Source organism: Lathyrus oleraceus, chromosome 5 (genome assembly GCF_024323335.1).
Source record: "Lathyrus oleraceus cultivar Zhongwan6 chromosome 5, CAAS_Psat_ZW6_1.0, whole genome shotgun sequence".
Taxonomy (NCBI): domain Eukaryota; kingdom Viridiplantae; phylum Streptophyta; class Magnoliopsida; order Fabales; family Fabaceae; genus Lathyrus; species Lathyrus oleraceus.
The window spans coordinates 71,932,178-71,950,126 of record NC_066583.1 but is presented as its reverse complement, the minus strand read 5'-3'; the positions used below and the strand labels follow the sequence as shown (position 1 = coordinate 71,950,126).

Here is a 17,949-nt window from a genome sequence, read left to right as displayed (position 1 = left end):
TTGATTGTAAAGAGATTACGGATTTGACAAAAGTTGTTAGGTTAATGAAGACTGTAATTGATATTGGTCATTTCTATGAAAATATTGTCAAGGAGTTTATTGTGAAATAATTGAGTACCATCCAGGTGTCTCCTATAGAGATGATTGTGAAGGTTTTTATCACTAACTAACAAACCGTTGAGTTACAATAGCAAGATGTTGATGTATGACAAATTAACATCATAGAATACTGGTGATTATGATATTGTTGAGTTGTTGGAGTTGATGTTGTTGTTGGTTGTAGTAATATTGATTAATGTTTGAGTATGGTATATGATGTTATGTCATGATGTTGAGAATAATATTGATGATGTTGTTGTGATTAGTGAATAATAGTTCGGGTAGGGAGGACTATTATTGTTGGGTCAATGCATGTTTTATTTATTGTCAGGAGGGGACTTTAAAATTTATGTTATTGTTGCATTGTTGTGTTTGACGTGAATTTATGATGTCGTTGTTATCGACAAAAGAGGCAAGTTACAATCCGAGCAGGGTGGACTGGTGAATTGTCCCAAATCTGAGCAGGGTGGATTCGGGGTTCGAGTAGGGTGATCTCGGTTTGCTAAGGAACATTTTTGTGATATGGTACCACATGCATATGAGTTGTTTTTGTTTTCATGAGTCGCATAGAATAAATAAAATGGATGCGTGAAATATGATTATGTATGATTAAGATGATATTGTATATGTTGTTGATGATGATTATGATATTGTTGTGTATAATGGTGTTGATGATTTGGGTGTGAGAATATGTTGTTGTTTATTATGTAATGAATGTATACTTATTGTATGTTTCTCTACCTTATCATTCCTTACACTATTTATATTGAATGTTGTTTCTCACCCCTTATGTTTGAATGTTATCTTTATATGGGCATCGTGCAGATACTCATGAGTAGATCTCGCTAAAGTGAATGGAAGTTGGCTCTTAGAGTACTTCCTTAGTTTATCGTTTTGATTAGTGGTGTTTTTTTCTTATTATATAACATCGGGTTGGGAACGCTTGTTTTACTTATTACGTTGCTTATGCTGAAGTTAAATACCATTTTTGTTTCTTGGAGATTTCGACTGATTCGTTCGAGTTGATTGATACAACTCCTTTTATTTATGTTATAAAAGTTAAAGTTTAAGACTAAATGTCATGAGATATTATACCTTTAATAATTTTTTAATGATTATTCCACTGCGATGATACCCTAAGTGAAGGTGAGCATGGGATGACAGGTTTTATGTGAATTAATGTAACCTATGTTACGGAACAGGATATGTTTGATGTGTGTGACACCCTATGTGGTTGTAATTTTTATTAAATTATGCGATAATTTGCATGTGGGGTTTTAGGGTGTTACATTAGTGGTATCAAAGTAGGTCGGTCCGTTTAGCCAGGTTTTGCATGATGTTTCTTCCCTTGTATGCGATAAGTGTATGTGAACATTCTTGATACTTTGTTTCTTTTGACGTTGGTTTGTTTGTTTATTGGAATCACCAGAGTTATGGATGGGGGAAGGAAACATGATGCAATTGGTGAAGATTTGGATTCATTGGCTCATGCAATAGCTCAGAATCAACAAAACAATCAGAATGCTGAAGAGAATGATGAGTTTCGTATTTGGGGGAAGTATCATAGAAACAACCCACCGACATTCAAGGGCCAACATGATCCTGATGGTACACAAGCATGAATCAGAGGGACTGATAAAATATTCCGAGTGATGGCTTGCACTGAGGTTCAGAAGGTGCAGTTTGGTACTCACATGCTGGGAGAAGAGGCTAAGGTGCGGTGGCATTTTGCACGCCATAGGATGGAAATTATGGGTACCGAGATCACTTGGATTGTGTTCAGAGCTACATTTTTGGAGAAGTACTTTCTTGAAGATGTTTGTGCTAAGAAGGAGATTGAGTTCCTTGAGCTGAAATAAGGGAATTCAACTATTGCTGGGTATGCTGCCAAGTTTGAGGAACTAATGAAGTTTTGTATGCATTATAATAAATTGGCAGTTGAAGTGTCTAACTTCATCAAGTTTTAAAACGGATTGCGTTCAGAGATTAAACATGATATTGGGTTTCAGGAGGTCTGCCAGTTTCCTGTGCTAGTGAACAAGTGTAGAATTTTTGATGAAGATAGTAGAGCCAAATCTTCTTATTATAGGAATCTCAGTGTGAAGAAAGGGAAGGGACAATTTAGAGGAAATTCATATATAACCCATGCAGACAAAGGAAAACAGGAAGCTACATATGAGGAGAAGCCAAGTGGGGGAGGAGCTCCTACTTCATTCTAGTGCTACAGGTATGGTGTTATTAGTCATCGTGTCAATGAGTGTTTCAGTGTTGAAAAGAAGTTTTACAAATGTGGGAAGGCATGACATCTTATTGCTGACTGTAAGAGTAATGTGGTGACTTGCTACAACTGTGGGGAGCAAGGCCATATTAGTACTAATTGTCAAAACCTAAGAAGGCTAAGTCCAGAGGAAAGGTTTTTGCTTTGTCTGGTTCGGAGACTACCACTGAGGACTAATTTAATAAAGGTACGTGTTTCATTAATGGTATGCCCTTGACTGTTGTTAATGGTTTGGAAGCTTGAGGTCCAGATGAGAGAGTTGTATCTGACTCTGTTCCTTAAGAAAATTTTCAAGAGCAAAAATCCAATAAGTAGGGGTGAGTTGTAACACTCCATTTTGGTAGATAATTTTGTTTAATTTAATTATGCCTTTTGTGTGATTAATTTACTTGTTGTATGGTTGTGGGGGTAAGTGTCCTTGAGGTGGAGGTATAGGGAGAGAGAGTAAGAGGTTGGGTAATTGTTTAGAATTAATTAGAAATTTAATTAATTAAAATTATATAAGGGTATTTGATTTGTTGTTATCATACCCCAAAATTTATCCTACCCCTCACAATTTTCATCTGGTCCATAGTCCTAATTCATGTGCATACAGTCATACTTAATCATTTCATTTGCATTAGCATTGTTCAAAACAAGAGGACAAGCATCGTGGATTCAAGGTGTAATTATGTGTACTTGATGAAAGCTAGGGTTTTTCAAGAATCTTGATCTGGGCTCAACCAAGTTAAACCATAATTTATGTTCTTTTGCATCCTTGACCATTGTTTATGCATTTGGGGTTGAGAATTCATCTGGATCACCATGATCAACCAAACCGTAATTTATGATCTTTGGCACCATCATTCCTTGTGTGCAAGATTTATGTTTGAGGATTCATCTGCATCATTTGGTCAATTTAGTGAACTTATTTGCTTGATCAAGTTCATTTATGGGTTGATAATCTTGATCATTACATTTGTGTGATTTGAATTGAGGATCATTCATTCATGTTCATAATTTGGATTGCGTGGTTCATAAACCCTTCATTCTCATACAATTATCAATTCATTTGGTTCATGACAATGGCATAATTCATTTCAATATCCAAGTTCATTCCATGGTTCAAGTTACATGATGCACAAGTTTTTAATGGCAAGGCAAGATCTATTACATTCATTCAAAGTCATTTCATTAAGTCGTGTTTCATTCAAAGTACATGATCCATTCAAAACCCATTTGTATTCAAAGTCCACTTTCATTTCAAAAGAAATATCAAGCTAGCATTACATCACCAAAATACTTACATTACAAATCAAACCATACAAAAAAAATACATTTTTTTACCTAAGTTGACTTTTGACCAACTGACTATTTTTACCCATCCTAAACCCTAGTTTCTATTTCTAATTTTCCTACAAGTCATCTTTGAATCTTAAAGGATCCATTTGCTTTTAATGTTTCCTTCACCATGTTCCCATGTTTCTTCAAGTGCAAGCCATTATGCAAGTTACTTTGAAGACTTTGTCCAATCCTCATGTATGCATACCCTCCAAAACATTTCAAACCATGTTAGCATGTAACATACATACACATTAGCATTCACATTTCTAAGCAAATTCAATATCACATTACCATTCAATATCATACCACTTAGCCATACTAACTTGATTCAAAACCTCACATTCATTCCATTCTTAACATAACTTAACATAGCATGATTTCAGTTCATTGTAAAGCATTTAGCAAGCAGCCCCAACTTACATTCACATACCAACAATCATAAGAAACATAATTTCAATTCAAAACTCACATTCACTTTAAACCAACATAACAATGCAAAACAACTCATAGCATTGCCAAGCCATTTCAAGCAAACTATCAGCGCAATTTTTGACAACTAGCATCCATAGAATGATTTCACTCACAAATGAATCTAGCATCATTAACAGCGGCATATAATTTCATTTACCATCATTCACAACAGGTTATTAACATTATCTAAAAACATACAACATGGCCACACATACCAACGACAATGCATCTCAAAGTCATTAAATAACATTCATCCAAGCATCAACAAAACAACTGATAACAAAAAACCTTTGGCAGAGCAAATTTGAAGCTGACACCAAACAGGAAATTCACTTAACAGGAGAGTAGCTCACTAGTATCATTCATTCTACATCCACTAACAGAAATTAGCACAACAGAATTTCCATCCAAAACTAACATTTAACAACAATATTTGATAGCAGAAATCCAAATTCATACCTAATTGTCTAACTGCTACAACATTTCACCTAACACCTAACAGAAAAATCAAAGCCAACTCCACTTCCCTAACTGCTAACATTTAACAGCAATGTCAACTAACACTCACATTCTAACTAACTAACAGTTCATATAACTAACTTCTCATACTTAACAGAAATCTAAATGATCAATCTAACTTTTAACCAATTTAACTCCAACTTGCACAAAGACCTAACCATTCACTTAACAATTGTATAACTGCTAACAAACTATAACAAAAATCCTAACTGCATCAACATTTCAATAACTGTCTAACAGAATTTCTCATCCAAACTAACCTAACATAATTTTTTTCCTCTAACTAACTCTCACTAACGGAGTAAACAAACTCTCAGCTAACTTTGCATTGATCAGAACTAACAGAGTAAAATCTCACCATCACCTTCATTCATCAGCTTCATAATCATTCAATCTTTTCACTCTCTCTCGATCCAATCCTTTCTCAGAGCTCTCGACTCCACTCACCGAACTCTCCCAATTGACACTCTTCATTGTCAATCACTCTCAAATTTGACAAATGCAAAACAACATAAGCTTAACAGAAGGAGTAAAACGAGAAGAACTAGAATAAGAATAGAATAAGCTCATAGCAAGAAGACTCGCTTGAAGCTTGTTGTCGTCTTCGTCTCCTCCGGCAGCGTAAGCCTTCGATTCCACCATTTTAGTTCAATTTAGTTACGAAAATGTGAACTAAGGTATATGGAATCAAAGCCCCAACAAATTGGGCTTTGATTCCATGAGATAGTGATTTAATTTCAATTTTTGTATCTAGTGTTCTTATACAATTTGATTCGTTCAGGGCTTTAGGATAGAAATTCGGTGAAATTGTTTGTGGTTTTGAATAGAGGAGGAAGATACGAGTTAGATGATGTATAGTTTTCATGGATTATCCCTACGCCTCCGTAGAAGGCGACCTCCACCGCAGCGGAGGAAATGGTTGCTCAGGCCAATTTGAGAGACTGCTATGTTTCGCACTGAGTACATTGTTCATTTGAGTTTGAACAAAACTCTTTTTCCATCTTCCGTGAGTATACAATTGGGCATGTTCTTCCCCCATGACCCATGTTTTTCTCTTTGCATCATAATAATACTAACACACACCCTTCTACAAGAGCCAGGGTTCACTTGGGCCCTGAATCAATGGGCTTGAGCCCTAGTTAATATTCACACCTCCATCTCAGCCTCATACCCCCTTCCTTTGTTATTTTCTTTTTCTATTTTCATGTTTTTGTTTCTTGATTTATTTTTTACTATTTCTTCTTTAATTGTTTTAATACATTTATTTACATAAAAGATTATAAACTAACATGATTAGAGATTAAAATACTTAGGAAATTAACATGATAAATGTTTGATTCGTTAGGTTTAGTTGATCTTTTTTTAATCACTATTTTAGTTACATTGAAAATGATATGATTAATAGAATTAATTAGGTTTTAGTTCATCAACTCACCGTGATAGAATTTAAATGTCACTTATATGCCAATTTTCATTAACTTTGTAGTTGATTTTGCAATTAATTACACATTAGATTTAATTCATTTTGGATGAAAATCATTTGATGTATGATGCCATTTTCATCCTTTTGCCTAACTTTGATCATGTATAACCTTAGACCTAGTTTCTAATGTGCATTTTTATTGCATCCATCTCATTTGCATTGCATAGTTGAATTTGTTTGATTTACCATTGTCACTTGATTGTTTTAGTCATGGTATTATTGTAAACGTGTATGAACATTTCCTATACTTGTAAGAACTTTTCAAAAGAATAAAAATAAACTTGATCCAACGGCAAGTGATTTTCCCAAATCAAATTCATTTGATAAGTAATACGAGTGCATGATCCAACGTCAAGTATCTCATTCATTCCTTTCCATTCTCACACTTCTATATCTATCTTTATCCCATTCTTTTCACATCTTTCACAAATCAATTCCAAACACTTGATCCAACCTCAAGTGATTTTTCAAAACATATTCACAATAAACTAGAAGAAAAAGATGGGGTGTACGTACTTGTGCATAATATTCTCAAGTACTTGGGTTGTCGTCCATACCTAACTTGTGGCCCGATACTTGACTTCCATTCAAAACACTTAACACTAAAATGAATTCAATTTGGTGCTCTGAGAGTGAAAAAAGAGTGGTTAGGATGCCAATGTGCTCTCAACTCCCGAATATTTTGATTGTTGGCCGTATTTAGCCAGTGGTTAGATGCTTGTCTCCCTCTAAGTACCAATAATTAAACTCGTCAAACAAATTTCATAAAACAAAAATATTTGGATGAAAAAGAGGAGTTAGGATGCAACTATCCTCTAAACTCCCAAGTACTCAAATTGTTGATCATACCTAGCTTTTGGTATAATACTTGTCTTCATTCTAAAATCAATCACAACTCATCAAATCCAATTTTCCGCCTAAGGGCATCCAAAACCTTTTAACAAAGGACGTGTTACTTCCGTTCTACCTTGGTACAAACAACGCTTAAGCCTCTCATGTGCGAGCATACAAGTCATGCTTAACTGATAGAATGTAATCCAAGCTCATCCATTCTACCGCAAATAAACAAACGCTTAAGTCTCTCATGTGTGACCATACAAGCTACGTTAACTGCTAGAACGCGAACCTTAACAATGTTCATTAAAACAATCAACACACACTCTGTTTTATACTCGAAATTATGGAGCTCTGACTTCCGTATTCCACGATGAGGATATGTTGGCATAAGGGTTTGAATCCTTGGCGAGCACATTAATTTAAAACTTATTTTTCCTCCATTAACCAATAGCAAGTAACCTTCAGATAACAACATCCATACGCATAAAGAACAAGCAAAGTGGTTCCCGTTGAGTACAACGGATGTGAGGGGTGCTAATACCTTCCCCTTGCACAACTGACTCCTGAATTCACTCTTGGTTATGAAGACCATTCTTTTGTGGTTTTATCGATATTTTCTCTTTCCTTTGGAAAAAACTAAATTCGGTGAAGACTCTGTATTTTTTGCAGCGCGATAGCTGGAGACTCTATTGGGGATGTCATAAGCGAGTCAAGCTCAGCTTTTCCTGTATCCTTTTGTGCTTTGGTGTATCTTTATCTTACTTGATTTCAGTTATCTATTATAGTTGTACTTCATATATTATATGCTCTTGTGGGATGGGTTTTTGATGCTATTGAACAATAAGCTTAATACCCAGGCTTGGAGAGTACGCCTGAGATAGATTGGGGGCTCTGTACTGACTTGTCAGATGTAGTTGTCTTGATGGGAATGTGTTAAGACTTTGCATGGAATAGATTTCTTTTGAAGTTTTGTTGACACGTAAGTCATTTTGCATTGACAACCATTCTTTCGAAGGGGATCTGTGACTCTAGGGACATTTAGTTAACTTGTGGCTTTTGAAGTTGAGGGTGACCTCACTTAGAGTATATCCTCCAGAGGGTATCATTGGCCCACAAGCCATTTTGTGATGACAATATTTCTTCCCCAGGATTTGTGACTCTAAGCATCTTCATAAAGTCTTAGAACTCATTGGTAATGGGATATGGGTTTCTTGCAGGAAAATTAAACCTCAACCTACCTTGAATCATCTACAACTCAATCCAGAATACACCTCTAAATCCATGATGTATTGTATACCATTGCATTCTTTGAACTAAAGGACATTGCATAACATTGCATATCACTGCATTCTTCATGCATCTGTACATGCATATCTTCCCAATAAGACAAAACCTCATACCACCTCTCATTTCAAAATAGCTAGCTTATTACCCAACATCTATTTTGAACTGGAAGCATGTCTCAGATCACTATGGAAGAACTTCATAAAGGTCAAGAATCATTAAGGGTGGAGTTCAACCAACTAAAAATGCATATGATCCTGATTATAGAAATCCTACAAGTAATGTTGAGGAAGGAAGGCAATCCCACACCAGATGTCATAGCAGAAATGGTCACTCATGTGCATCTGCCTGGCTCCACCTTATATCAGGAGTTGCCTCACGGATACCATCCATTACCCGAACTTCCAAGGCTTCCCTATCAACATTCATTTCTTGGTCCCCAACCAAGTCAGAGGAACCAAGCGTAGAATCAGAATCGGTATCCAAATCTGCAGCAAAATTTTGCTCAATAAGGCCAAAAAAGACCAAGGAGGTCAGAGAAACAGTTTGACCCAGTTCCTATATCATATGGTCGACTTCTCCATCATTTTCTCAATATCTCATTGGTTCAACTGAGGGAATTTGGTCCCCCTTCTAACACCTCTTCCTCCATGCTATGATGTGGATGCCAGATGTGTGTTCCATTCCAGGGTGCCCAGACACGCACTCAAGAACTGTAAGGGTTTCAAATATAAGGTACAAGACCTAATTGATTCAAAGGCTAACTCGTTCACACCAAATGGCCCAAACGTATTGAACAACCTCATACCTTCACGGGAAGGCACATAAACCATACACAAAAATATATATTTTACCTAAGTTGACTTTTGGTCAACTATTGACTTTTTGGTCAACCAGTTCACCAAAGTCAACTGACTATTTTTACCCATCCTAAACCCTAGTTCCTATTTCTATTTTTCCTACAAGTCATCTTTGAATCTTCAAGAATCCATTTACTTTTAATGTTTCCTTCACCATGTTCCCATTTTTTTCAAGTGCAAGCCACGATGCAAGTTACTTTGAAGACTTTGTTCAATCCTCATGTGTGCATACCCTACAAAAAATTTTAAACCATGCTAGAATGTAACATACATACACATTAGCATTCACATTCCTAAGCAAATTCAATATCACATTACCATTCAATATTATACCACTTAGCCATACTAACTTGATTCAAAAACTCACATTCATTCCATTCATTCCATTCTTAACATAACTTAACATAGTATGATTTCAGTTCATTGTAAAGCATTTAGCAAGCATCCCGTACTTACACTCACATACCAATAATCATAAAAAAAACATAATTTTAATTCAAAGCTCACATAAACTTCAAACCAGCATAACAAGGTAAAACAACTCATAGCATTGCCAAGCCATTTCAAGCAAACTAACTGCTCAATTTTTCAAAACCAGCGGTTGCACATTCGTTGCATTCACCTAGCAGCCATAACATGATTTCACTATAAAATTAATCAAGCATCATTATAAACAACATATAATTTCATTTACCATCATTCACAACAGGTCATTAACATTATCTAACATCATGCAACAAGGCCACACATACTAACAACAATGCATCTCAAAGTCATTAAATAACATTCATCCAAGAATCAACAAAACGTCTAATAACAGAAAACCTTTGGTAGAGCAAATTCAAAGTTGACACCAAACAAGAAATTCACTTAGCAGGAGAGCAACTCACTAGTATCCTTCATTCAACATCCACTAACCGAAATTAGCACAACATACATAGCTAACATTTAACAACAATATTTGATAGCAAAAATCCATATTCATACCTAATTGTCTAACTGCACCAACATTTCACCTAACACCTAACAGAAAAATTGAAGCCACCTTCACTTCCCTAACTGCTCACATTTAACATCAATCTCAACTAACATTGACATCCTAACTAACTAATAGTTTATATAACTAACTTCTCATACTAAACAAAAATCGAAATGCTCAATCTAACTGTTAACCAATTTAATTCCAACTTGCGCATAGACCTAACCATTCACTTAACCATTTTCTAACTGCTAACAATCTATAACAAAAAATCCTAACTGCATCAACATTTCACTAACTGTCTAACAGAATTTTTCATCCAAACTAACCTAACACAATTTCTTTCCTCTAACTAACTCTCACTAACAGAGTTAACAAACTCTTAACTAACTATGCATTAATCAGAATTAAAAGAGTGAAAACTACAAAACCTTCATTCCCTATAAAATCTCACCATCACCTTCATTCCCTATAAAATCTCACCATCACCTTCATTCATCAACTTTGGAATCACTCAATCTTTTCACACTCTCTCGATCCTAATCCTTTTTCAGAGCTCTCGATTCCACTCACATAACTCTCTCAATCCACACTTTTCACTATCAATCACTCTTAAATTTGACAAACGCAATACAACAGAATCTCAATAGAAGGAGTAGAAGGAGAAGAACGAGAAGAACATTAGAATAAGCTTCAAACAAGAAGACTCATCTAAAGCTCATCGTCTTCGTCTTTTCCGGTGGCATAAGCCTTCGATTCCACCATTTCGCTTTAATTTAGTTACGAAAATGTGAACTGAGGTATATGGAATCAAGGCCCCAACAAATTTGGCTTTAATTCCATGAGATAGTGATTTAATTTCAATTTTTGTGTCTGGGGTTCTTTGACAATTTGATTTGGTTAGGGCTTTAAGATAGAAATTCCGTGAAATTGTTTGTGGTTTTGAATAGGGGTGGCAATAAAATCCGTTAAAGAGATATCCTTCCGATAGTTAATTCATTCAATTCATCCGGCAAATAAAAAAATAATTAATGAATTTGATCCAATCCATCCATCAAACCATATGGATGGATTCAATCCACCCATCTCATTTTATAAATCCATTGGACAATGTTTTATTATTTATTTATTAAATAAAATTTTATTAAACAATATTAAATATTTAAATTAAACAAAAATTCTATTGTTAAAAAACAAAAAGAAAAACATGTTCTCTCTCCGATCCAACCAAACAAGAACCCTAATTTCATCTTCCCTTAATTTCTTCTTAACATTTGACACTACAAATCGAAATTCATCCCAACAATTTTGTGCTACAATTGTAATTCATCTCAACGTTTCAGTGCTACAATCGAAATCCATCTCGATGATTCTGTGTTACAGTCGTAATTCATCTTTGGTGCTACAACATCGCAAATTCAAATCAACTCTAACAATTTCTCATAGTAGTTGTCTCTTTGAGGTAATTTTCCATACACTAATTCGACATTTACGAACCAATTTGATGCATATGTTTTATAATTCTTTTTCATCTGTTATATTATATTTTAATGCAGTGTGAAAAATCATTCAAGTCTTATTAAGAGAGCTTCCACATACATCATTGTCATGGCTTCTTACTCGACACTCGGTAATGTTTTTGTACACTAGTATGATATTTCTAGAATGTATGTGTGTTACTCACGATGATGCCATTTTTGCTATGATATTTTTAATATTGCTATTTTGTATTTTCTGTCAATCTTAAGACTTTGGACAGAAGAGATATTTAGGTTTGTATGTGTGTTAACTCAGTGTTGAAGTTGTGTTGGATTCCTACATTGCTTATGTTCATGAACTGTTAATATATGAGGGCAACCAGTTTTGTGCAACCTAGAATTGTCCGTTGTCTAGGATTACCTGTGGAACCTACTCAAAAATGCAATGTGCTAGTTGGAAATGGCCAGAATATGAAAGCAGAAGGTTTTGTGAAGCATTTAACTCTGAAAATTCAAGGAAATGATATCACTATTCCAGCATATTTGTTGTCGGTATCTGGAGCTGATGTGATATTGGGAGCACCTTGGTTAGCGTCACTAGGACCTCATGTGGCTGATTATGTAGCATCTAGAGTTAAATTTTATTCGGAAGGACATTTTATTACTCTGCAGGGTGAGACTGATTGTAAACCTGAGATAGCACATTTGCATCATTTTAAGAGATTGCATCACATATATTCAATATCAGAAATGTTCACAATACATAAAATAGATCCTGTGGAAAATACTGATGAATGGGTTGGCATGCCTGAGAATGTAGATCCTGAAATGGATACATTATATCACACTTACAGAGTGATTTTTCAAATTCCAAAAAGGCTCCCACCAAACAGAGAATTGGATAATGAGATTGTGTTGAAAGCAGGTTCTCAACCAGTGAAAGTGAAGCCATATAGGTACCCTCATAGCGAAAAAGAGAAGATGGTTCTCAACCAGTTACTATCCCAAAAGCTTAAGCTATAAGTGAAGAATGTGTGACTTTTTGTTTTCTTTACATCTCTAACATATGCTTCATCCTTATATAGTTTCACATCTTGAGAATATGGATTGGATACACCTCATGTGGCTCATGTTATAAACTTTAACTTGCCGAGAGACATAGATGACTATGTACATAGAATTGGTAGAACAGGCCGTGCTGGTCATTCTGGTTTAGCAACTGCTTTCTTCAGCAGCAAAAACATGCCACTTGCAAAGAGCCTCGTTGGACTTTTGCAAGAAGCAAAATAAGAAGTTCCTTCTTGGCTAATCCAGTATTCTGAGTCTTCAACACTTATACTGATAGAACAACCAAAACTCTAACAACAATACCGCTTTTGACAGCAGTAATACAGAGATTGCTGGTGGTTATAATTATGCTGATGTTGGTTTGTGTGAAGGCAGTGATGGCATAAATGGGCCATGTGGTTATGCATCTGTTGTGTGTCTTATATAAAGTATAATTATATAAGAGTTTTCTTTCCCAAATAGATTTCACAGAATCTGCAATATGGTGTTGTTGTGCTTTCATGTTTGTGATCTCTTTCACTTAATGTAGGAGTTTCCACCTAAGGAAGGTTCTAGTAGCATATGCTTTTGTATCAGTTGCATTTATTTTCCTCAAATATGGAAATAATGGATCATGGTGATCAAGTATGTACAGTCTGCTGGTTTGGATAGCCTATTTAGAAAATAAATAATTTAATTCAGTAATTGCAATTATTTGAATAAAAATAAACCAGAATTGGCAAAACAGTAGTATTGATGGTAAATTGTTTAATTACTTGTTCAACTGTGACACCACACATGTTTGTTTGTAAATATTCTTTAGTTACTTTGCTGGTATTATCACCAAAGACTTGTCTATCTAGATTGTTGTTGCTGGTATATTTCTTGGTTTGTTACTTTCCTCTTTGATGTTGTTGGAGAGGTAACGTTTAAGTATATGAACACAATTCCTTCTGGTTCAGTCTTTCACTTCTATGAACACAAGTTAGTTTCTCTGTTAACTTTCCCGTTAGGTTAGCTACATGTTAGTTGGGATTCATTTCAGTTGATTGGTTTTCTATGAAGTTAGTTTGAGTTGAGTTATCAGTTAAATTATTTGATGTATTTCTGTTTCTGTTAGTATATAAGTGTAATGTTAACCTGTTAAATCAGTTATGGTTTTGTTATAAGTGTTAATTGAGTGAATTAATCAGTTAGTCTATGGTGATTAACAGAATAATTGTATGACTAATCGATCAATTGAAATCTTTTGAAACTTTAGGTTTTAGCTAGTTAGCCTAATTTCTTTATCATATATTCATGTGGTTTTTAATTATTTAGTTAATTAAGAATAATTTTGATCGGGTTCTTGTTGGTTTTGATCTTTAAGTTGGCGGTTCATATTTTAATGATCTTGTTTGGGTTTTAATTGATTGTCTTCAAATTCTCTTTTGACGATTATCAGAATTTTGGATGAAGCACTGTTATAGGATGAGATCGGTACCGGTTGCCGAAATCTCTAGCTGCATATTTTCTATATAATTATAATCAATTTTGGATGCTTGTTGTTCATATATGCTTAATTATTATTTATTTTATTGGATAATTTAGTTTGATTTCCTTTACACTCACCTTTAATCATTGTCAAATTATAAGAAATATGTCTATCGAAGGAGATGGACCCATAATTCAAATTGAGGACGAAGTTGATGAAAGTTCAGTCCCTAGTTCAAAAAGAACAAAAACTTCTATGGCTGGGGAATTTTTTGAAAAGTTTTTTGACGATAAAGGACTCCCAAAGGCAAAATGCAAAAATTGTGATAAAATTTACATGGCTAGAGATGGTGGTGGCACTTCAAATTTGATAAAACATTCGCTGAAATGTGTTGGAAGAGGGAATGGATCTTCTTATCCTCCACTTGATCAAGAAAAGTATAGGGAAAAGATTTCTGAGGTAATTGTCAAACACAATTATCCTTTTACTTTTGTCGAACATAAAGGGATAGTTGACTTACTCTGTTTTTTGCACCCTGGTGTTAAGTCAATTTCTAGAAACACTACAAAGTCTGATGTTCTTAAGGTGTATAGAAAAGAAAAAGAAAAATTAAAATCCTATTTACAGTCAATTCCAGGAAAAATTTGTTTAACATCCGATTTATGGTCTGCAATAAATACAAATCAATATATGGTTTTGACTGCACATTTTGTTAATAGGAATTGGGAGTTAGAGAAAAAAGTATTATCCTTCATTCATTGTCCACCACCTCACAACGGTTTTAAGTTGGCTGAGAAGTTAATAAGTTTGTTAAAGGAGTGGGGTATTGAGAAAAAAATATTCACAATTACTTTAGACAATGCATCTAACAATGATGTTATGGTGAATATATTGAAGAAACATTTATTATCAGGATTAGGATTGATAGCTAAAGGAACATATTTTCATGTTAGATGTGGAGCACACAACTTAAACTTAATTGTTCATGATGGTTTAAAGGTGATAGATGGATCTTTGGGTAAAATTAGATTGTGTGTGAAATACATAAGAGGCTCAGAGGCTCGAAAATTAAAGTTTGCATCTTGTTTAGAGCAACTCTCAAATGTGACTTCTAAGCAAGTTCGTCAAGACTTGCCTATTAGGTGGAATTCCACTTATCTGATGCTTGAGACTGCTATAGGTCAACGAGAAGCTTTTACCCTCCTAAGTGATATTGATCCCTACTTTGATTGTTTATCAAACGAGGAGTGGGATAAGGTAAAAACCATAGCTGATTTTTTGAAGCCATTTTATGATATCACATTTTTTTCGGGTAGCACTTATCCAACCGCCAACCTCTATTTTAGTGGTGTGTGGAGAATTCATATGAAAATCAAGGAAGTTTCATGTGTTGATCATAGTGAGTTTGAAAAACAAAATCAATTATGTTGCATGGCTAGAAGAATGGAGAAAAAATTTGATAAATATTGGAATTCTTATAGTGTTGTTCTATCATTTGCTGTCATCTTAGATCCTAGATATAAGTTGCAGTTTGTTGAGTGGTGCTATGTGAGGTTGTTAGGTAGTGAGGGAGTACAAGTTGCAAAGTTGATTTTAGATAAGTTGAAAGCTTTTTTTCAAGAATATCTCAAGTCCTCAAATGAGACAACCGCTTCATCTATACAAAGGTCAATTAGAGGTAGTCCAAACATTCCCTCAAATGCCTTACAGGATTTTGGGACTTACGAAAGTAAATTATGTGAACCATCAAAAAATGAGTCTGATTTGGAAACTTATTTGAATGAAAAAAAAAATTAACCATGAGGAATATGCTGATTTGGATGTTTTGCAATATTGGAAAGCAAATGAGGGTAAATATCTCAAACTTTCTATATTGGCACGTGACCTTTTGAGCATTCCAATTACTACAGTTGCATCAGAATCAGCATTTAGTATAGGTGGACGTATACTTGACAAGTATCGAAGTGCTCTTATACCTGAAAATGTTGAAGCATTATTGTGTACACATGATTGGCTTTGTGGAACTCCAGGTTAGTATCTACAATCTTTCTAGTTGTGTTTTTTTTTCATTTATCTTCTTTTCTAATTAATGTATGTTTAATTGTTTTGTACTTTGATTCTCTTTTGTAGCGGCAATTAATTTTGATGGACCCGGTTTTGTTGAGGACCTTTCATCCTTCTTTTCCATAACATGAAGTTACTTGAAGATGTGATTTATTTTGGGAGAACACTCTACAAAGATTTTATAACTTGAAGTTTGAATGCTTGAACTATTAGAATTTTATTAGTAAAATGATGTATTGGTATTTTACCTCTTTCGATAATCAATTTTTTTTTGAATCCCACTTGTTTGGTGAAAATTATATGATTGATGATTCAACTTTGTTGAAAATTATATGCTAGATTTATTAGTATTTTACCTCTTTTGATGTTGAGGTTTTTCATTTTAGAGGTGGTGATTTGGAATTATTTGGTGAAAATTATGTGATAGGTGATTCAAGTTTAGTAATGCATGTTTAATTATGGGAGCTACAAGTGGAATGCCCATCTTTAGAATGTTCAACAATGTTCAACAAGAGAATATTTTGGTGAATCATGATCTTTAGATAGAAACAATTTATATATTATCTTAGAACTAATATTAGTTGTATAATTGAACTACTTAATCGATTTAATAATAATATAATGTGATATTTTTCACTTTTCATTCTACAAATTCAAGTAACAAGTTATTTATGGTCAAATATTTATGGTCAAGTAACAAGTTATTTATGGTCAAATATATATATATATATATATATATATATATATATATATATATATATATATATATATATATATATATATATATATATATATATATATATATTCCACATGAACACTTTTATTTCGATGGCAAAGTATCGGAATTTATTATGAAAACACAAAATGAATTTGACATAAATTTTGAATTTGTTGTGTTTGCATTTTAATTTTAATAAGTATTTTAGATATAAAATAAAATTTATCAAAGTATTAATAAAAAGACAATATTACTACTCATTATGGAATTATATTTTAAAAAATTATTTTACCAAAATTTAAAATTTAAAATATTTAAAATATGAATTATTAAAAAAATTAAATAAAATATTTAAATTATTATTTTTGGATGGATGGATATCCATCCATTAAAAATATGTTAACGGATGGATTGGATGGATTTTTTTTATTAATGGATGGATTGGATTGGATATTTTTAAGGAAGCTTTAATGAGTTGTTAATGGATTAATGGATTGTTTTGATCCATTCATGAGCAATCCGATCCATATCCATCCAATCCATCCATTTTGCCACCCCTAGTTTTGAATAGAGGAGGAAGAGACGAGTTAGATGATGTATAGTTTTCATGGATTGGCCCTTTGTCTCTGCCAAATACAACCTCCGGCACAGAGGAGGAGATGGTCGCTCATGCCAAGTTGAGAGACTGCTACATTTTGCACTGAGTGTGTTGTTCATTTGAGTTTGAACTAAACTCTTTGTCCCTCTTTTGTGAGTATGCAATTGGGCTTGTTCTTCCCTCATGGGCCCATGTTTTTCTGTTTGGACCATAATAATATTAACACACCCCCTTCTACAAGAGATAAGGTTCACTTGGGCCCTAAATCAATGGGCTTGCGCCCTAGTTAATATTCTCACCTCCATCTCAGCCTCATACCCCCTCCCTTTGTTATTTTCTTTTTCTATTTTCATGTTTTTGTTTCTTGATTATTTTTTTACTATTTCTTCTTTAATTGTTTTAATGCATTTCTTGACATAAAGGAGTAGACATTAACA

General features: G+C 34.0%; 1 protein-coding gene and 1 long non-coding RNA gene across 4 annotated transcripts; one reads left to right on the top strand and one right to left on the bottom strand.

Moving 5' to 3' along the window:
• Positions 1 to 9,020: 9,020 nt before the first annotated feature.
• LOC127085457 (uncharacterized) lies at positions 9,021 to 10,268 on the bottom strand. The gene is made up of 2 exons (XR_007789140.1): positions 10,142 to 10,268; positions 9,021 to 9,387 (listed from the first exon to the last, which is right to left on the bottom strand). It is a non-coding gene; the product is annotated as an uncharacterized LOC127085457 (long non-coding RNA).
• A 924-nt stretch (positions 10,269 to 11,192) lies between these two features.
• Positions 11,193 to 16,581, top strand: LOC127085456 (zinc finger BED domain-containing protein RICESLEEPER 2). 3 transcript variants are annotated; one of them, XM_051025972.1, is made up of 5 exons: positions 11,193 to 11,595; positions 11,690 to 11,763; positions 14,294 to 14,591; positions 14,852 to 16,162; positions 16,263 to 16,581. In XM_051025972.1, the coding sequence occupies exons 3-4, from the start codon at positions 14,536 to 14,538 to the stop codon at positions 15,927 to 15,929; spliced, it is 1,134 nt and encodes a 377-aa protein (XP_050881929.1). In that variant the 5' UTR covers positions 11,193 to 11,595; positions 11,690 to 11,763; positions 14,294 to 14,535; the 3' UTR covers positions 15,930 to 16,162; positions 16,263 to 16,581. The 3 variants fall into 3 exon arrangements, with proteins under 3 accessions (XP_050881929.1, XP_050881927.1, XP_050881928.1); XM_051025970.1 differs by having other exon boundaries at positions 14,294 to 16,162; XM_051025971.1 differs by having other exon boundaries at positions 11,690 to 14,591.
• Positions 16,582 to 17,949: the final 1,368 nt, after the last annotated feature.